The following is a 19,832-nucleotide window of genomic DNA, read 5'->3' as shown; positions in this document are numbered from 1 at the left end:
CCAACCTGCCCCCAGGTCTCCAGCCAGCACTGGCTTCACCTGCACCATAAGCATCTGCCAAGTGTATGGATGCTGCTCGCACCCAAGGGAGAAGGCAAAGGAAAAGCATTGGGAAAATGTCTTTTATTGCAAAAGGAGCAAATTGAAGTCCCTCTCATTCGTCAAGCCAAGCCGCACGTGTTGGCCGGTGCTAGTGATGCCCGGGTGGCACAAGGCAGGCTGTGGTTTGTACAGTAACAACAGAAAGGGCAGGAAAAACACCGTGTGGGGCAAAGGGGGTGGCCTGAGGCAAGGCAGGCTCCTACACAAGTTTCACACCATTCATTTCTGGCACTCCTGTACCCACAAACATCTACTCCATCCCCCTCCTGGCCATCAGCGCTATCTGGAAAGGGGGACCCCAAGGGCAGTGGGGACAGCCAGGGCCCAGACGGACCTTCTGGAATGCCTGAGGGAAGTCAAGAGCAGCCTCCTCTTCTTCAGTACCAGCAAACAGTCCCAAAGCACAGGTCCTCTGAGAGCAGCGTGGAGCAGCAAACCCCCCAGATTCAGTGACGATGGGCCCTTTTTGGGTGGACGTCAGCAGAAATACAGGCACAAGGGTCTGGTCCCCACCCCCAGGGGTGGACGCGACATGGGGCTTCGCCTTGACATGGTCTTCTCCAGGCCAGCCCTAAGGCACAGCTAATTCCTTTGCTGTCGGGACCCAAGGGAGGGCGAGCCATGATCCAGTGGGTCATCTCCATATCTCTGTCTCCTGCCACCACTGCAAACACAAGAGTGGGGTGGCTGCCAGCTCCTCCCTTTAAGACATATATCAAAGCTGCAAGTTGCATGCTTTAAATGAACCAACAATCTCAACTCTGATTTCAGTGAAGTCTAGGGTGAAAAAAGCCCCAAATCTGCCTGAACGACCAGTCCCAGGTACGTGGTACAGATGGACATAGTTAAACTTCCTTTTGTTTTCCAAAATTTTATATCAATCAAGGCGATTCATGTTACAGTTCTGTCTTCATAACAATTAAGAATTAGAAAAGTGGTTAAAAACAAACCCACCAGCATTACAATCTGACATAGGACGGCATGTGCAAACACGAGCATCCAGAAAACCCAATACACGACAGTGCAAGCTTCAAAATTCAATCACACGTGTATCACGTTGACCTGCTGCTCAGCTGTGGTCTGCTGTGGGCTGGGTAGAAAAGGCTACATCTAACTCCCAAACCTGTTTCAGGGCTTTTCCTTGGCTGAGTTGAACTAAACCCTGCTTTGGCCAGTGACCCATGGTGTAAATCAGAGAAATCTTGTAGCAGCAGTTCCCAAGGTGTCTGTGCACAGAGTGCTTGTGGTCTGCAACATCCTAGAGGTCCTCAGATCCTGCAGTGCTGCCAGAAATAGTGTTTCTGGTAAAAAGGTGGATGGAAAGGGCACGCAGAAGCCTGTGAGATAGCTTGAGGTAGCACTGCTGAGCCTGTCCCCAACAGGTGGGAAAGGCTTGGTGCCATGGACCCACAGAGAGCCACCCATATGGACCTGCTCTTCAGCACCATCCCTTATGTCTTCCCAACAGCTTTACCTTTCTCCTAGCTGGAGCACTGAATAGCCATGGCCACTTATGCCCTAACTACAGCATTTAGAAAAATAAGGGTACTCTGTAATCTTACCCATTTATTCATATAGTTAAATAAAAAGAAAACTAAAATTTTGATAATAAAATCCTTTCTTTTGAGGGGAGGGGCAGGAAGACGGTGTGTCTAATACAGAATTTCCTCCATGACCTTCCTGACAGGGCCTGAAACCACTGCGAGGAGATTGAAGGCACTCCTCTGGCTGCACCCACCATTTTAATAATAAAGGAATACTAAGAGGAATGCTGTGTTTCTCTTCACGCAGCCTCACACCTTACTAGTGAGGGATGTGGTGAGTGGCACATCAGAGACAGGGAAGAAGACACACAACATCTCCTGGTCGTTCTGGGATCCTTCCCATGAAGTCATGTGCCAAGGATCCCACTTCTTCACTGGCAGCTGAGCTGTGCAGCAACATCTCCTCCACACAATGACTCCCGTGCCAAAGGAAGACAAGTATTTCACAAGCACAGATTGAAAGGGAAGAGCTGGAGCCCCTCAAAGCATGGCCTTTATGCATTTCTGGGGCTGGAGAAGCCCTCTCCACACCCTGTCCTCCTTGCAGGCTGTGGTCTGACTCATCTCCAGGAGCTCCTCACCTTCACCTCCACCCTCTAGTCCAAGGGCCAAATCCTGCCAGTGCCCTGATGACTGACGCTGGGGCTCCAGGATTAACTCCTTGCCAGAGGGCGTTTGTAACTTTTAACATAACCACTATTTGCACTGGTGGCAGGGAACAAACCTGAGCCCTTCATAGTTAAAAGCCATAAGAAACAGGCTTTGGGACACGCTTGTGCTCCAGCTGGGCAAGGACCTATAGGGCTCCTCTGCATCTCATTTTGAGGCTGAAACACCAAATTATGCAGGGCAGATTCAGACCTCAAGGGATGCTCCAAAGAATCCATCAAACTGGACTTCCTCAATTCCTTCCTAACTATAAAACCACTTCAGATTTTGTCCCAAACACCTACATTTCTACCCCTGGACCCCATCACAATCCCCAGTTTTGATGCATCTTCTTTTCTGCCTCCTGCAAAGCCCAGTGGCAGGAGATGGGTTTTGAGAAAGAACCTCACTGGTACCCGACCCTACCCAAAACACAGCACCGTCTCCTTGGGTGGCAGACTCATGCCAGACCCACGCTCAGCCCAGACACAATCCCATGAGAAACCCCGCAGATGCTGAGCTCTCCTTGGCTGGCTGTAGCCTGGGCAGGGTGCCCCGAACCTTCCCAGCCAACGCAGTTCAATTCTGCAGAGGCTCATTAAAAATTCAGGGCCTGAAACATGCTCCCAACCAAGGCACAGCCGGGAATGTCCTGCCCGGGGGAGGAAGGCTGCCAGACTTCAATCCTGTTTGCTCTGTCTCAGAGTGGAGATTGCCCGTGGCAATCTGTAAATGCATCTTCCCGTACAAAACCAAATGGGAAAGCTGGGAAAGAGGCACCTCTGCAGCTCCATCCCGGCTGCCAGCGACTTGGGGTGCAGGACCATGTCACCCTGTGTCCCCTGCAGAAGCCTCTGACAGCAACCCCACCTCCAGCACCGCAGACGCTGCCCGAGGAAGGCCCCTAATTCTCCCAGTGAGAGAGGAGGGCTGCTTCAGAAAAACCCTCCACAAAAATCATCACCTCTAACTGCGACCTGAGACGGAGAAGGGTATTAGCTTAATTTCATGGTAGATGGGAACATTTCTGCGGGTGCAGTGAGAACACCCGCTGGCACAGACCCATCAGTGCAAAAGCCAGTGTTTTCCACCCACCGGCAAGCCGGCTAGCAGCAAACGTCACTGTCAATCCAAGACACGTGCCACTCCTGGGAACGGGCTGTTCCTGAGAAAGCGCTGCACATACTTTTTGAGAACAGCTTTGCTCCAGGCAGTCCTTCTGCCAGAAACAAACCTGAAAGCTCATCTGTCCTTAAAAACCAAAAGGGATGATATCAGCAGGATAATCATATAACGCAGCAGGGCCATAAATACTTTAAAAAGATGAATGGGGCATGCTGGTATGGATGGCACTGCTCTAGCAAAGGCAATGTTGACACCCAAGGCAAAACACACAGGCAAGTGCATTGCAGCAGGTGTTAAATGGGCAAGGAGGTGAGATGCAGCTGCCCCAGCAAGCGATATGCAGCCCATACAGTTAAAACACCTGTAAATCACTCGAGTAACCTGGCCTGCCTGGTACCCAGGAAAGCAGGAGCATGGGGCAACAGTTAGTCCAGTGCCACACTAGACCAAAGGGGGAAAAAAAGTATGTGTATATCTATATGTATCTCTAGTTTGTTTTCTGCTCTTAATAAAGTCCTTTTAAATATATTTGCCATGTTATAAAACCCATGATAGGCTGTGCTGTAGCAACCCTCCCACATCACACGCCCCCACGACCAGCGCCGGGTGCTCCCACGAGACCAGAAACACTCCCACTGGCACTAACCAACCTCCACCTCTTGAAATCCTTGGAAACTGAAAAGGTATTGGGTTTACTATGTGTCTGCAGACAGACTGACAACTCCTTCCTGACCTATACAGAGAAAACTCTGCCTAACCATAGAAAACCATAACCCAACTGGAGTCTCCCACATGCCCCAAACTAAAAAAAAAAAGGTCACAATGCCTCAAAATAAAAAAAAATTACCCAAAGGACAGTGAAGTCTATTTAATTCCCTTACTCAACCCCAGTCTAAAACAAAATGTGCAATAAGAATTATTTGTTACAAAGTCCTAGGTAAGGCATGGTTATCCCAAAGCTGATGGAGGAGCCCGTTAGGAAACCCAGAGGAAATAGGCGACTTCGTCCAGGTCAACGGGATAGTCCGTGAGCAGCACTGGGGTCTTCTCAAACAACTCCCCCTTGTAGCTGCGCCACTTGCCTGCCGGCAGGTAGACGTCACGTTCCTGCTTGCCCATCTCCAGGACAGGGGCCACCATAAGGGTGTCCCCAATGAGGAACTGGGAGTCAATCCTGTGAGTGGCCTCATCGCGGGGCGAGATCCACCAGATGGGACGGATGATGGGGTCGCCCGTGTCGGTGACCTCCCCAGCCAGCTCCAGCAGCAGCGGGGCCACCAGCGACTCGTGGAGCTCCGTGAACTTCTGCGCAATCTCCACCACCTCCTTGTCGTAGAGCCAGGGCGGGATGGAGAACTGCATGGAGGGCATGAAGGCTGACAGCTCCAGCCACCGCACGTACAGCTCCCGGTCGGGGATCTCCACCGCCCCCTCCGTCTTGTTGGGGAAAAAATTCCCCCCGATCATATCAGCGGATATGAAGGGGTACCCCAGCATGCTGATGGTGAGCACCGTGGGGATGAGGGACTTGAGGCCGAGCTCATAGCCCCAGACAGAGTCACGGTCAATGATGCGGAAGAAGCAGGAGATGTTCTGCGACTGGTAGCCCACGCGCACCTCGGCCAGCTCGTAGAACGGGATGGCCATCTCCGTGTAGCGCCGTGACCAGATGCTGGGGTCCGAGAGTGGGCGGAAGGTGCTGAACTGCTTGGGCAGGTAGCTGGTCTCGCCTGCATCAAACTTGAAGGACGAGATGCCGTACTTGTGTCGGAGCTGGCGCAGGTGGCTCTGGAACCAGTCCCGGGCTGCTGGGTTGGTGAAGTCCAGGATGGCCCCGATGCCGTTCCACCACTCCACCATGGCTGGCAGCCGCCCCGATGGCTCCTTGATGAACAGCTGACGCTCAATTCCCACCCCAAAATTGGAGGAATTGTAGTTTATGAAAGGGTGAGTCCACAGGGTGACCTTAAACCCATCTTCCCTCAGTTTTGCAAACATCTCTGTTACATTGGGGAACTTGATGGGGTCAAAGTCAAAGTCCCCATAGGCTTGCGTGTACATGTCATCGATTTCAATGTGGCTGCAGTTAAAACGGTACTTCTTGATCTTTTCGGCAAACCGCAAGAGTTTATCCTGGTCAATATTGTTCTTGTAGAGGGCCCAGGTGGACCAGATGGGGTATCGGAAGGCATTCTCGGCGGGGATCTTGGAGGGCTTGTTGAAGTACCTGCGCACCATGTACTTGTGGATGGAGGTGACGTCGGAGCCCACGCAGACGCGGTAGCTGAGCTCGGGGAAGGGCTGCTGCCCCGGCGGGGGCTTGTAGGGCGAGTCCTTGTAGCGGGCCTGGAAGAAGAGGGCACGCTCGGTGGCGTTGAAGCCCAGGTGGAAGGGCACGGAGTCGTTGATCTTGATGGCCGCCGCCTTGGAGGAGAGCCAGTAGCGCTCGAGGATGCCGCCGAAGCTGTCTCGGAAGGAGTAGACGTCGCTCGTCACGTAGGGCACGGGCTCCTGGTAGCCGGACAGGCGGATGGGCCAGTGCTGGGTGCTCATCTCCGAGCCCCCGTACCAGTGGGCGTCCTCCCAGAACATGGTGTGCTCCACCGCCGGGCCGGCCGCCAGCTCCTCCCAGCGCACGCGGTAGCACATCACCGTGTCCTTGGGCTTCACCGTCTGGATGAAGAAGTTGAGCGGCCCCCCGCCCGACCGTGTGCAGCTCAAAATCTCGCCCTCCTTGGAGCACGACTCCAGGTCAAGGCTGCCCGAGCGGAAGGCCAGGCGGAAGACCACCTCCCCGTGCTGGTTCCTGATGACAAAGCCATCCGCCCGCAGGTCCATCAGCTCCGTCTTGAGCCGCTCCGCCTTCCGCAGGGACACCGTGTAGTAGCACCAGGCCACCACCGCGGCAATGAACAGGATGAGGCCCAGCAAGATGGCCCCGAGCATGGGCCTCAGCTCCTTGGAGGGCTTCTGCTTCACCGGTGTGAAGTTCTCTGGCAGGAAGGTGTACATGGTGCTCGGTTTTCTCTAGAGCTTTTTGCAGAGGAGCGGGAAGGAAGATCTCTTTGCAGCAAGCCTGGGGCTCTCAGCGTAAGAAAACGGACTGTTAGGAGAGTTCCCACCTCCACCGAGTCCCAGAGCACCCGTCTCTGAAAAAGAGGAGTATATAAATAGTCTCAGAAGAACCTCCGAATCAAGGGACGGCTTGTCATCCATTTGCCGTCTCAATTTCAGCAGCTCCCCCCGGCCCCCCGCTGCCAGGCTGCGACGTGCCAGGTGCCGTACGCCAAGTACCAGACACCATCTCCAATTACCCGGGGCAGACAACACGTGCGGAGAACAGCCTGAGCCCCATGTGGAGAACCACCCCAGGGCAGTAAGGACCATATCATTGCCATAATTAATTATTTTTGTGGGGAAGATTTTCAGTGAGGCAGGAGTGGAGACTGGGAGGGGCTAGGAGGAGGCTGAGCAGGAGCTAGATCAGCCCACTGACAGTACCTTTAAGGCACAGGGCTAACTAAGAGCCTTAAAAGACACCACGTAATGAATTCCAGGCAGCCGCTCCTAATTTTAATCAAACTGCCTCCCTGGCAGATTTAACTCAGCTCACCCGCAGCCCCGTCCCCTCCCCATCCCCAGCATGCCCCAGCTGGGCAACGCTTTGCTGCAAAGGTGGGTAAATCCCTGCTTCTCCGCAGCTCCCGGATGGCCAAATGGGGCTGAGGCACCAGTGGGTTGTGGTGGGTTTTGGGGGGCACGTAGCGGGTGCACCGTGCAGCAACGCATGGCTGCAGGAGGTACTGTGCCAGCAGCCCTGAGCAGGAGGAGAGCGGCTCGCTCCTGCCATGCTCACAGACCCCTGCAACGGCTCCAGGTGGGAGAAAAGCTAATTTTGTTGGGAGTGAGCGGTGCAGGACCCCCAAAGGGCTCTGGGCTGCATTTTGGCTCCAGCCCGCTCCCCCTGTGCATGGCCCCGGGGAAGCGGTCTGTGCCAAGAGCCTAATGGCTTTTCCTTGGCTGCGGGCTGGCTGGGCTCGGCCAAGCACAGCGCCGGGGATCCAAAGGGGAAAAGTAAAGTAAGGACACGGGAGAGTGAGAAACAAACCCGGCTGCAGGAAGAGCAGGGGAAGGAGAGGAGCAGCAGACCAGCTGGCCAGTACCTGCCTAGCGCCAGCAAACACCAGCATGCTACCTCCTCCCCAAGCCCTGGGGCTGTAAGTCTGCCAGCTCTGGGCAAAGCGGAGGAAAAATAACCCTCTTTTTGGGCATAAACGAAGCTGGTTGCAGCAACTCCCTCTAAAGCGGTTGGTTTCTTTTTAAAAAAAAAAGAAAAAGATCCAGAATGAAACACCGAACCCTCTCCCTGCCACAGGCGTGACAAGCCGGAGCACATTTTCCTCTGCACCTCGAACAGATCGTAGTCCCCCAAAAAGGAACAAGTAAAGCAGAAAGGGGTCCTGAGATCCTGAGAACCACCTAAACCCTGCTGCTCAGGTGTAAACCCAGAGCAGCATCTGTGCGCAGGCTCAACAAAACATACAGCATTTTATATTCAACTTGAAGCATGTATTGGACCAGACCTTGCAGCTGGGGGAACTTTCTGGTTGCTGGCCGGGTCATTTTAACCTTCCCCTGGGAGCCAGTAACTTTCTAGGCTGCCAGTTGCTTTAAATGGGATTATAGCGGCATTAGGAAGCGATTAGCCTGAACAGGCGATAGGTTTAGCTAAACTGCTTGTCCCATGGCCAAGTCCCACGGAGCCCTCACTCGCCGGCGGGGAACTCCGGCACGGGATGGGAGCAGCTCCAACCACCCCAACTGTGTCACCCAGGGCCAGATCCTGCCCCCCAGGAGGGGAACGGGGCCCTCACCCACCAGCACGTGTGATGCGAGCCCAGCTGAGCCCAGCAAAAATTGGGCAATAAAGGCAGGGAGGAGACGGTGGTGCGAAGATGCTGTGTTTGGGATAAACCTTCGTCCCTCTATCAACCCCTCCTTGGCTTTGGGGGGAATCAGAAGCAGCCCAGGATTGTACCGGGGATGGCAGGGAGGAAGGTTTGCAGAAACCAAAACCAGCACAGCTGAGTGAAGCCACAAGTGGCAGGATGGTTCTGGAAATACAGATGGGTATGCTGAGCCCAAACGAGTTCCCTCCCTCTCAGCACTAGAAATTTTTGGGATGCCAGAGAGAGACATGCAAATACCTGTCACTATCAGAGGCATGCCTGTGTCTTACAGGTGCCTTATCTGGGGACTGCAAAGCTCAAGGAAAAATAAAATGCAGCTTCCACTGAGCAGGACTTGCAAATTATTTGGGAAAAAAATTTTTTTAGAGTTTTCATGTTTTCTGAAAAAAAAGAGGAAATAAATGGTGTTTTATTTCCCAGTTCTCATTTAGGATTTTAAGCCCAAGAAATGGCCAATACTGTCACTGTGGGGACAGACACCTCCTCACTCCATGTAAAATTGACAGTAGCTCCCAGGGCTTTTAGGCTCTTTTTTCAGGAGGCCAGTTTATTATGTATGAACTACTTCGAAGCTGCTCTATTTTTAGGCTGTTTCTTTCTTTCCCCCCCATGGGCTGGAGCTCAGGACATACATGAAGGAGCTGTCACTGCCACTGCCAGTAGAAAAATAATGTGTTTTTTAAGAAAGGTTTTCCAGCCTTCTGTGGCCTTTGGACACTGATCTGCCTTGGAAGGATGTGCAAGCCACGTGTCTGAGCTGGTGGATTTAATCTTGCTCTGGTCATTCTGGCTGGGCCAGGATCAAACCCCTGTGGTGCCCTGGGGTAACAGACGTCACCCGCTCTGGTACCACTCCAACAAAGATGCTGAGAAGGGTGTTTGCAGGGATCACCCAGCGCACCAGTGGGCCAGGGAGGTCTTGAAAAACAGGATCTCACTCTGTGCCCGCCCAGTCCCTCTATTTTTTTGCCTTGTTAACAAAATGTACGTTCTCCAGTCGGTGATTTGGCTTTGTCCCAGGTGAGAGGTAAGTCTCCCAAGTTCCCTGGAGATGCCTGCCTTCTCGCACTCATGAGCTGCAGCCCGCAGAGGTGCCTGCTCATGCAAAGCCTCTTTCAACATTTTTTTTTGGAATGCAAACTTGTTATTTTGCTCCAAGATGACATTGTGATGACCTTTAACACCTCAAAAAAAAAAAAAAAAAGGGAAAATGGGAACAGAGGGTGTCAAAGCCAAACAGCATGTTTGTAGCTTGCTGCACTGGAGCTTCCCTGCTGACCCAAAACAAAGCCTTTTCTTCCTGTTCTGTGGAAGCAGTGAGTCACCTTGCTTCAACTCGAGATAAAAGCAAAATATCCGAGCAGGACACACTTTACGGAGTAAAAATAAAAATCCATTTTTTGACCGCTTCTATTTTTACCAACACCGCTGCTAACCACAGGCTGCGAGACCCACAGCACCACTAACCCCAGCAACTTTGCAACTAGGACATTCATTTAAAGAGGGTCAATAACATTTAACTGGTCCCGATCACCCTGGTGGAGTCAGGTCTGACCCGTGCCAGGGGCCAAGCTCGTGCTGGGGACATGAGCCCATTTCCCATGCTGGGATGCTGGGAAACCCTCCCCTCCGGTGCAAGGTGCTGCCGCTTCCTCCCCAAACATCTTGGCAGGAGTCGAGCTAAGGAAACCCAGGAGATTTAACCGGGAGGCATCTCCAACCCCATAAAAGAGCAAGGCATTAAGGGGGAAATTACTTCTCTGCAAAACAGCTGCAGGGGCTAAAAAACCTCCACGTGCCCACACTGCAATCCCCCGTGGGGGACCAGCCCTGCCAAAGGGACTTTGCAAACCTGAGATGGGGGACGAGCAAACCCTTCCTGGGAATTTAATTTCCCTTGGAGGGCTCTGCAGCAGCACTTGATTTCTCTGTAGGCATTTTTGGAGTCATAAAGGGTGAAATTACTGTTCCAGCCACTTGGTGTTGATGGGAGCAGGTGGGACAGGCTGGGGCACCCTGTGGCAGCCCCAGCACAGGGCTACTCCCCCCACACCCCAGCCCCCCCCATGGGTCAGAGGCACCGATTCCTCCCCCAGCCGTGCAGAGCCACCCGCAAGGATCCCCCAAAATACCGCACTGGATCACACCAGGACCCTGGGTTTATCCCCGCGGTGCAGAAGCCACCCCAGGGTGAATGTGGGTGGCACAGACCCCTGGCACCCGAGTCCAGGCAGCGACTCTGCCTTAGCAGGACAGGGACAGCGAGGGGGACACGGTGCTTCCTTCCCAGGGGACCCTCACCTTCAGTGTCCCTGCGAAGCAGGGACTGACCGGCTGCCTGGTCTGAGGGGCTCGGGGAAAGGCTGCGGGTGGGGACGGGTCTCTGCACCTCCTGCAAAGACGCTTGCTGTTGGGGCTGCTGCCTCCGTGGCAAGACACGGCAGCAAATTCCCTATAGCACCCAGCTGTCGGATATGGACAGCCCCGGCCAGGAGGCAGCTCATCCCACCGGGTGCACGGTGCCGGTACTTACCCGACCGTCGCCTCCTGGGGATCCCTGCCTGCCACCTGGCTCTGCCACAGATGGCTTTTTAAGCACCTAAAAAATAAGCGCTGCTACATCTCCGCGTCCCCGTCAGCTTCATCCTCTCCGCATGGGGATGTTTCGGGACTACGAGCTGGGTGCAACCCGAGCAGCAAGTGTCCACAGGCAGGAGGAGGGGACCCAGCACGTCACCAGTGTGTTTTCTAAGGCACCGTGACGGATGTGTGAGCAGCCAACCCTCCGGTCAGGGTGTGCCGAGGCAGCGGCACCCGGCCAAGAGGTGGCTGCCGCAGGCATCGTGACGGCATGAAGGGCACACGCTTCGCCAAGCCCCAGCTCCCGGAGTCGCGGGATTCGGGCTGGCATCTCGCCTCCCTGCCAGGGGAGCAGGAAGGGCCGGCGAAGGCTTGTCCCCTCCTGCATTTGCAGGCTCTCCAGAATCAGAAAGCAAAACAAAAACCAGCCCAGGGTTTGTTTGGTTTTTTTTTTTTTTCCTTCCCCAAGTCTTGTGATTTTAAGCAGAGTCATGATTCAGCAGAGTAATGAGGCTTCCTTGAGCAAAAAGAAACAAGCAGCCCCACTGCTGCTGGCTGGTTCGTAAGCCAGGATTAAACAGCACTGGGCACCCAGAGGATAAACCCCAAATCCAAGGGGGCCACATGAATACAGAGCTCACCTGCAAAGTGCAGACGTGGTGCAAGCACCTCGCTCTGTCTGCAAGAGCAGACAGGAGATTTGAAGCTGTGGCATTAGCTCTGCCCAGCCTTAAATAGTTTTACCTGTATTGTAGGAATCATCACTTTACAGCCCAGTTATGTCCCTTAAAGCTGGCAGTGTCCAGTGATGCTCCAAACCCATGTAGACACCTCATCCAGTGTCTGACCATGAATACAAAAAAGCCACTGGGAGTCAATTCCGGCAGCAGATGACTTAATATTTAACACCCCTGACAATTCCCCTTTTACAACATCATCTTTCTTTGTTCTTCACCCTGTGCTAATTAGCAATATGAAGTTTTAATAAGCTGGGTTTTCACTCTAACCCTGCACACCGCTTGCGGTGCTGCAGGCTAATGACTAAACCATGACCAAAGGCTCTCGCTTTCCCTTGCCTGGAGGCACATCACAGTGCCTGAATTTGTCTGAGCCGCAAAGATTTGTGGAGACTTCAAAACAAAGCGAGCTCTCCTGGTCCACCTGTATCAAAGTACAGCGACACATGGGAGAGAAAGCTCTGGTGCCCTCCCTTCAAGTACATCTCTGTGTCCACCACGGAGATGTTCTACAGCCCCTGAGGGAGCAGGAGGCAGCCTGGCCCTAAAGCTGTGCTCCACGGGGTAACCCAGAGCCCAGCAGTCAGCTCCTCAGCACCTGCGCGGCCAGCAGCTCTTGGAGAGGTATCCACTCAAACCACCCAGCTCGTGCCCAACCAGCGGCGAAAGAAAATCACCAAATACCAGAGGAAAAAAAAACAACAACCCGAGAGCAAGAACTGCAGTACTTTCATTGCTCACACTGAAGGAGCCAGCACCAGGCAGGGACATGGCCCAGCAGAGCTGGTCCAGAGGGCAACTGTATGATACCCTGGTGCGAGGCATTGGTCCACTATTAGCCTATTTCATTTGCCATGTATAAGACACACAGCCACAAAGATTTTGGTGTCCTTGCCGCTGTCTTTTCGTCTCCCAGCCCAATTCCTGCTGGGACAAGTTGTGCTTCATCTACCACCCTATCACTCCAACAGCCTCTCTCCCCAGTGCTCCCACGGGCATTAATCTTGCTCCTGCTCATCTCCATCCTCCAAGACAAACTGCCCCACAGCGGGACCCTGTGCCCCATTTCGCCCCCCCCCGCCCAGATCCTTTCTTACAAGAGCTGATTCAGCACTTTGGGAGTGCTCAGCATTTCGGATGCTGAGGCAGGCTGAAACCTGAGCCCACCTCAACAAGTACTACAACACGATATGGGGAATAAATGGAAACCTAAGCACATCCCTCTGGCATGGTCCCTGTGATTTTCCAGACATTGAGACACCATGAAACTCCAGGTACTGGCAGCTCCAGAGAGTGGGGGATGGCTCACGTTGCTGGGCTGGCGACTCAGGATCGTGAATTTCCGTCTGTATCCAATAGCCGATGATGCTGGACAGCCTTGGGCCAAATGCAATCATCAATCCCTTAAGGTGCTCCCTGGCAGCTCTTCCACCTGCAGATCCAGCCATGCAGGCACAACCTCCCGACCCTTTTACCCCACTGGGCTGTGGGTGCCCACTGTGCCCTTTGGGCATCACGTCTCCCAGGAGGGAGAGGGAAAAGAGAAAGAAGGATCTGCGCTTTCTAAAACAGCTGTGGCCGCCCGTCGCCACTGCCGGCACTTGCTGATGGAGGGTCTGTCCCAGAAACCACTCCAAACCCAACCCAGTGCATTGCACAACGCGCGGCGTAAACCCATCTGCTTAACTCGTCGCTGCCAAACATCTGTCTAGCGGCAAAAGTTGAAGCTGCACCTTGCAAGTGGAGCCGGGGACGTGTCTCCGGGCTCCCTTAACCTTCTCCAGGCGGCGAGACTCCTACCCATCGCAAGAAAAAAAACTTGCGCGGGCGCAGCGCGAAAGCCTTGCACCCCAAGGTCAGGGCGCGGGTTTGCACCGACACCCCGCTCCCCGTTCGCCCTTCCGAGCCTGTCCCTGCCGCCGGCTGCACCCTGGGGTCTGCGGGACGGGGCACCCCCCTCCCTGCCTCCAGCCCCGGCACCCCCTCACCCCCCCCACCATCACCTCCAGCTCCCCATGCCGGCGATGCACACCCCAAACCTGCCCCGGGGGCTGCTGCATCCTTCCCCGGAGGGCAGCCCCGGGAGCCAGCAAACTTACCGGCATCGCCGGGCCATGGCTGGGCTCTCCGAGGCACCGGGCACCGGGGACGGGGCGGGGAGAACCGGGGGCTGGGCGCAGGCGGCGGCCCGCAGCGGTTCCGGGGTTGGGCTCTCCCCGCCGCCCCGCCCCGGTTCCAGCCCCGGCCCGGCCCCCCCCCCGGCCCGCCCCGGCGCGGCGCTCCCCGCTGGGAGATGTAGTTCGGTGTGTGTGTGTGTTTGTGTGCCCCCCCCCCCCCCCCCGGGCTGGAGCGGCTGGGGATGCCCCGGGGGGACTTGGGGGTGGGGGTACCCCTGGGGCCGTGCTGGGGGCGCTTGGGGTTTGGCACTGGTGGGGCTGCGGCGGGATGCTTTGGGGCCGGGATGATTTGGTTTGTTTGGTTTTTTTTTTTCCTGTCCCAAGCAGGGTTGGGGTGATGCCCCACGGGAGCGTGGAGCACCAGGTGCCTCTGTGCTGGAGCATCCCTCCCGTGGGGACCGCAGCCTCGCGGGTTTATGATCTGCAGCACATGCGGAAGGCGCCGGGTGGTGTTCCCCGCTGACAGCGGGCTCCCGGATCGTAGTCAGAGAAAGGCATTTCATGCCTTCATTAGTTATGCGCTGCTTTCAAATCCCCCTCCTTATTTAGCCCTCGTCCCTGCTCGGTATCCCAGATGGATGGCAGCTCTTCCTAGATAACTTGGCAAAAGCAAGCACGTCCTAAGCAGCCCAGCGCAAAGCTGACAAACACGGGTATCAACAACTGCTTCTATTTCTGGCTGTGTTACTACGCTCTGAGAGCTTTTCCTTGCGTGCTTTCTTGGTCTCCAGCTTGCAGGTGGTGGGCAGGGTACCAGCCCCTGAGGGCTGTTGAAGTGCCCACCAAGCCAGCAGTCGCAGAGGTTTCTCGCCCCTCCCCGGGAACTTCCCCAGCCTGTAGGAAAGCATCTGAGAGGAACAGTTGCCCAAGCCAGTTTTAATGAAAGCCCATCTTTGCTCTTCACCAGTGCCATGGTGCAGAGTAAGCCTCCGACATAAACTCAGGGTGGATGATGTAGCTGCCTCTCTGGACTCCTCCTGTCTTCTTGAAGTGGCTTGTGTCCCACCTAGGAGAGCAGATAAAGTTATCAGCCACAGGAGGACGAAACTCCAGTGAGGAAGAAGAGCAGAAAACCTCCTGGTTGCCAGCATTGCTTAGGGGCGAGCAGTGGACATGCAGCTGCCCCCATCCACTTTGGCGTGTGTCTTTGGGCACTGAGGCCAAAGGGAAGCCCGGGCAGAAGAGTTGAAGCTCCCTGGCCATCACAGTGAGCTGTTTCCAGCAGGTCTCCCACCCTGCAAATACCCACTCTCTCTTGCACTGTCATTTTCCTAAAATCTTCATTCCCAGAGCCATGCCAGTTAGGAAAATCTGCCTGTTTCTCAGTGGAGAAGACCTTGAGAAACATCTCACGGAAGCTCAAGCATAAGGACATCTAGGGGGAACCCAGTGCTCCCTGTTTGTTCTCACTGTGGTTTGGTTTTAGTTTCTGAGCTCAGGAATTTAAACCCAATCACACGTTTTCTGCAAAGCCTGATGCCTAATTTTGGCCCGCAGGGGGATTGATGCAGTAGCAAAGTGATGACTAAGCTGGTTGAACAGCCTCCCCTCTCCCCTTGCTGCTTCCCCAGGGCTGAAAAAAGCTGCCTCGGCAATGGAGACACCCTAAAGGTAAACATGTGGAGATTAAAAGGTGCTGCCGGACCTGCAGTGGGTGAAGGACAGGGCTGATTACCACATAACAAACAGCGTGACCAGGGAACAAGTTCTTGGATAAGAAGAGCAAACAATGACGAGAGAAAATACAAGAGCAGCACAAGAAACACTGATGTGGCCCCAAAATCTTGGAGATGCTAAGCTACATGCAGCCGGGCTCCAGTGCCAGCAAGATTCCAGGTGCTGTACAATACCAAGGACTGCTGGATGAGATCAAGCATAGAAACACCTGACCAGGGAGTAAATTTGGCAACTGCTCCTCCACAGGTAGCAACAACACGCTCCACAGCCCAGCACCGCAAGGGTGTCCTGCCCTCCCTGGTCACATCCACTTAGCCTGCAAGGTGGAAGTAGAGCAGCTGCATTGCTGCCTGCGTGGGCACTGTGATGGGATCCGCTACCCCTTAGAGTCTGCAGTCTGCACAATTGTCCCCTGAATAACCCTCTGAGCAAGTTTGTATGAAACCCTAATGAAAAGAGAGCTAGTGGCTGGCTGGCATTAGGAAAAAATAATAGGCTTTTCCCCCAGGGCAACTGGCTTGGAGTGCTCCCCTCACTGAATGTGTCTGCACCTAAGGCTCTTGCATGGGGAGGATGGCTGAGGGTGATGTGTAGATGTATGCAACATCGCTCTGGGGCTGTAACTGCAGCACAGTATACTCCTGCAAGAGCCAGAGGAGGTAGGGTAAGCGGTGACCCCAAGGACAAGGGAGGTCATGTCTATCCCAACTCAACCCATCCCCATGCAAGTCAACCCATCCCCACCCAACCCAAGGCAACCTATCCCATCCCATCCCATCCCATCCCATCCCATCCCATCCCATCCCATCCCATCCCAACCTTACAGCCCTCTCTCCTAGTGTGTGGAGATGTCTTCTGATGGCAGGACCCCCATCAACGTAGTAGTCCATCCCTCGCAGGCAGTAGTGGCGCCCAGAGCAGGGGCTGTAGTAGCCCTGGAAGGGTCCCCTCCCTGTCACAGTGTACACGGGCAGCCTGTGCAGCATGTTGGTGATCACCTCCCGCTCTGCAAGTGGAGGGATGGTGAGGGTAAGGGTCAAGAGGACCAGCCAGGCCATCACCTGGATGGATGCCAGCATGGCACAGGCGCAGCTACAGCTGGAGTACAGGGACAGGGTGAGGGTAGTTACCAAACTGATTGAGGCAGATGGGTTTTGGGGGGTACGGCACCGGTATACTGTGCAGGAAGCTCTCCATCCTTGTCACCTGCAAGGAGCAATGGCAGCCCTTGCAGGATTGCCACCCTTTTGCTGCAGAGCCGAAGGTGCCAGTGTTACCTGTGGTGGCTCAAGTTTGGGGCGACTGGGGGGCTGGACTCTACCTTGGACGGGAGGGGAAGGTAAGAGGAGTGCTTATTCCAGGCTGCGCTGTTGTAGGGACCTGTTCTCCAGGTGACGTATTTGTCCTCGTTGACAAAAACCGGGTTGTACTTCTCTGCAACACAAAAGCGACAGGCAGGGTTGTCCAGTGCTTCTGGGGACATGGGGGGACAGCCAGAGAGTAACGACTGCTCCCCCTCTCCCCGAAATGCAATGCCACGGGGCCAGGGGACATGTCAGAGGAGCTGCTCCTGGGGTCCTTGTTAAGAATCTGTGGTGGAGCTGACACCCACCACTGCCAGCTTGTTGGTCACTCGTCCCTGCCCACGCAGCCTTGGTCCCTGGGGGCTATGGGGTGCCAGCAGGGTGTTCCCCAGGCAGCACCTGCCACCAGGGGGTATTTAGGGGCCACGGGGGGAGAGAACCCTGGGGAAACTGCGGACATGCCTGGAACAGAGACAGTGTCAGTGCAGGGATGGGGACAGGCGGCCACAGCAAAGCACAGATGCTGACGGAGGGTCCCTTCGCCACTGTGGGGGGGATGCAGGATGCAAAAGGGGGGAAGAACAGAGCTGCTGCCAGCACCCTCGGCCCCCCGACCCCGTGGGGATGTGCCCTGTGTGACACAGGGGGACAGCTGGGACCTCGGCAGTACCTTCGAACCTGGCCAGCCAGTACTTCTCAGGCCAATAGGCAGCGGGGTCGATGGTGTTCCTGTAGTACTCCTGCATTGCTGCCTTAATCAGCTGCTCGGGCCGACCTTGGCTCACCGGATTTTGCACGGGGGGCATCGTTAATCCCTGCAGACAGTGGGGAGTGGGGAGAGACACCCAGGCCTTGCGGCAGCATCTGCTCTCACGGCCATTGGGGCACCTGGTGAAGCCTATTACCGGGCAGGGTCTAACGCTGGAGACACAGCTGGAGATCTGAGCACCAAACTCTCCTTCACAGTGGGGGGGGGCATGGGGGTCATAGCAGCACCGTCATCCTCCCCCCCCCCCCCAAACTTCCTGCTCACCCAAAACAGGGGACAGAGCATGGCTGGGCATCGCTGGCTCCTCTCCCCCTGCACCCAGCGTGTCCATAGGCATCTGTGCACTTTGCAGAGTGGGAGAAGGGATGGGTGCACTGGGACTGCCAGGTATGGGCCCAGCAGAGGTTGGGTAGGGAGTTACAGGACCAAAACAATGTTCTACAGCTGGCAAAGCCCAAGAAGGCTGGGGTCGTGTGGGGCAGATGGGTGCCTTGGTTGCGTGAGCTATTTCTGTCCCTGCACAGTGGGGATATCCCTCTCCATGCCCTCTGCTGGCTCCCTCATTATAATGCACACGCTAATGAGGCTGCAAGAGATGAGTCAGTTTGCAGCGTGCTTTGCATCAGGGCCTGCATGCTCGTTAGCCCGTGTGGGGAAAGCTGCATGTGCCACAGATGCCCCCCACAGTAAGGCCACAGCTCAGGGATCCCTCCTCCTCCAGGACCAGGGCTGGGAGGGTTTTTTCAGTGCTCAGATCTCCCCCAACCCTTCGCATAGTCCCCCTGGCACGGAAGGTCCCCCAGTTGGAACTGAGCTGAGCCTGCAGTCTGGGTGTTGGAGCAGCTCTCAGAGCCACCTGATCTGCCACCCCATTGCCACTGTATCACACAGCAGCCCTGGACTGAGCCCTGCCACTGCCTCAGTTTCCCCTTCCTCAGCAGATGCTGCCCCCTGTGCACTCTGAAACCTACTGATGGACAGGGCTGACATGCGAGAGCTTGTGCTGGTGACTGCCAGCCCTGAGAACCCAAAGCCACTGCAGGGTGCAGCTCCAGGGGACAAGAAGCCAGCGAGCACAGGCCGTGGGGTGTCAAACACTTTCCTAACCAGGGAGCATGACCCCCCCCCCCCCCCCCCCCATTACACACATGCAGTGAGGCACGCCGTGAGTCCCCATCCCACACCCCTGCCCGGCACCGAGCATCCACAGCAGGGTAGAGGTAGAAGCCCTGAGGTCTCCCTCTCCCCCAGCATTTACCTGCGTAACAAACTTGTTTTCTTTCCAGAGCTCCTGTGGAGCCTGCTCTTGGATGGTCTTTTTGACAGAGCATGGCGGGCGGTAGGAGTCGGTGTAAGTGCTGACGGGGGTCTTGTGTTTCTTGGAGAAGAGGAACATGGTGCAGCAGCCCACTGGGATGGGAGCGCTTGGAGTCTCACAGAGTCCTGGGTATGCCCCACTGGAGGAGCAGCGCTATGTGGGGCTGGGGGCTTGCAGCCCATGCAGGAGGGAGAACGGGGCTAGTGCCACTGCTCTGCCAGCCCAGGGTGGTGCTTATGTGATCAGTGATGTCATAGTGCGGGAGCAGGGGGATTTAGTGGCTTTCTGTCAGTCTCATAGGTACACCCTGGTTCTAGCCTAGGGCACAGCAATTGCTGCCCACATCCCTCAGTGGACTGCACCCTCCTGGCTTTGTCCTGGCTCCAGGCTTCCTCCCCTCCTGCAGGCAATTACCTTAACAACGGTAGGAAACAGTTTCAGCTGGTCCTAGTCAAGATAATTTTATATTGGGAGGTCCAGAAGCAGTGATTGTGGCTTTTCCAGCACCCCTCTCCTGTATTTCCTTAGAAATCCTGCAGCAACCCAGCTGCATGCACAGAGCACCACACCAGTGCAGCCAATGCCTGGGGCACAGCACCGGGCACCACTGTCCCAGCCTGCTGGGGTAGCCAGGGGAATTACCACCTGCTCTGTCTCCCCTTTTCAATTAAAAAGCTGGGTTTAGGTGATCCTGTGTGGCTTGTTTGTTCTTTTGTCCCGAGTGATGGGCTCTGCAGTCAGAGTGAGCAGTCCCTGTGCATCTCAGTGCAGAGAGGCAGCTGGGTTATGCCAGGGAGGGATTTGCACGACCTGGGTTTGCTTTTCCCCAAGCTGGAGAGTCGGGCAGAAATCCCTACCCCTGCAAAACCCCACGCTGGCCT

General features: G+C 55.3%; 2 protein-coding genes across 5 annotated transcripts; both read right to left on the bottom strand.

The window, feature by feature from the left end:
• Positions 1-957: 957 nt before the first annotated feature.
• LOC115336628 (myogenesis-regulating glycosidase) lies at positions 958-13,916 on the bottom strand. 3 transcript variants are annotated; one of them, XM_030003967.2, is made up of 2 exons: positions 13,806-13,916; positions 958-6,568 (listed from the first exon to the last, which is right to left on the bottom strand). In XM_030003967.2, exon 2 carries the CDS (start codon positions 6,429-6,431, stop codon positions 4,395-4,397), a length of 2,037 nt encoding a protein of 678 aa, XP_029859827.1. In that variant the 5' UTR covers positions 6,432-6,568; positions 13,806-13,916; the 3' UTR covers positions 958-4,394. The 3 variants fall into 3 exon arrangements, with proteins under 3 accessions (XP_029859827.1, XP_040976978.1, XP_029859828.1); XM_041121044.1 differs by lacking the exon at positions 13,806-13,916 and adding an exon at positions 13,440-13,461; XM_030003968.2 differs by lacking the exon at positions 13,806-13,916 and adding an exon at positions 10,923-11,361.
• Positions 13,917-14,744: 828 nt separating this feature from the next.
• CZH9orf24 (chromosome Z C9orf24 homolog) lies at positions 14,745-19,785 on the bottom strand. 2 transcript variants are annotated; one of them, XM_030003975.2, is made up of 7 exons: positions 18,892-19,785; positions 17,535-17,679; positions 16,882-16,994; positions 16,691-16,766; positions 16,380-16,566; positions 16,112-16,201; positions 14,745-14,889 (listed from the first exon to the last, which is right to left on the bottom strand). In XM_030003975.2, exons 1-7 carry the CDS (start codon positions 19,027-19,029, stop codon positions 14,784-14,786), a joined length of 855 nt encoding a protein of 284 aa, XP_029859835.1. In that variant the 5' UTR covers positions 19,030-19,785; the 3' UTR covers positions 14,745-14,783. The 2 variants fall into 2 exon arrangements, with proteins under 2 accessions (XP_029859835.1, XP_029859833.1); XM_030003973.1 differs by lacking the exon at positions 14,745-14,889 and having other exon boundaries at positions 15,091-16,201; positions 16,385-16,566.
• Between the last annotated feature and the right edge of the window lie 47 nt (positions 19,786-19,832).

Source organism: Aquila chrysaetos, chromosome Z, assembly GCF_900496995.4.
Source record: "Aquila chrysaetos chrysaetos chromosome Z, bAquChr1.4, whole genome shotgun sequence".
NCBI lineage: Eukaryota > Metazoa > Chordata > Aves > Accipitriformes > Accipitridae > Aquila > Aquila chrysaetos.
The sequence above is the reverse complement of the archived record's forward strand: the minus strand, read 5'-3'. Positions and strand labels throughout refer to the sequence as shown.

Coding starts and splice junctions, on each gene's coding strand:
- LOC115336628 (XM_030003967.2), bottom strand. CDS start 6,431: ATGTACACCTTCCTGCCAGAGAACTTCACACCGGTGAAGCAGAAGCCC.
- CZH9orf24 (XM_030003975.2), bottom strand. CDS start 19,029: ATGTTCCTCTTCTCCAAGAAACACAAGACCCCCGTCAGCACTTACACC. Junction 16,202..16,379: donor CTAGGAGAGAGGGCTGTAAG/GTTGGGATGGGA, acceptor TGGCTCTTGCAG/GAGTATACTGTGCTGCAGTT. Junction 14,890..16,111: donor TCCCCATGCAAGAGCCTTAG/GTGCAGACACAT, acceptor CTGCTCTCCTAG/GTGGGACACAAGCCACTTCA.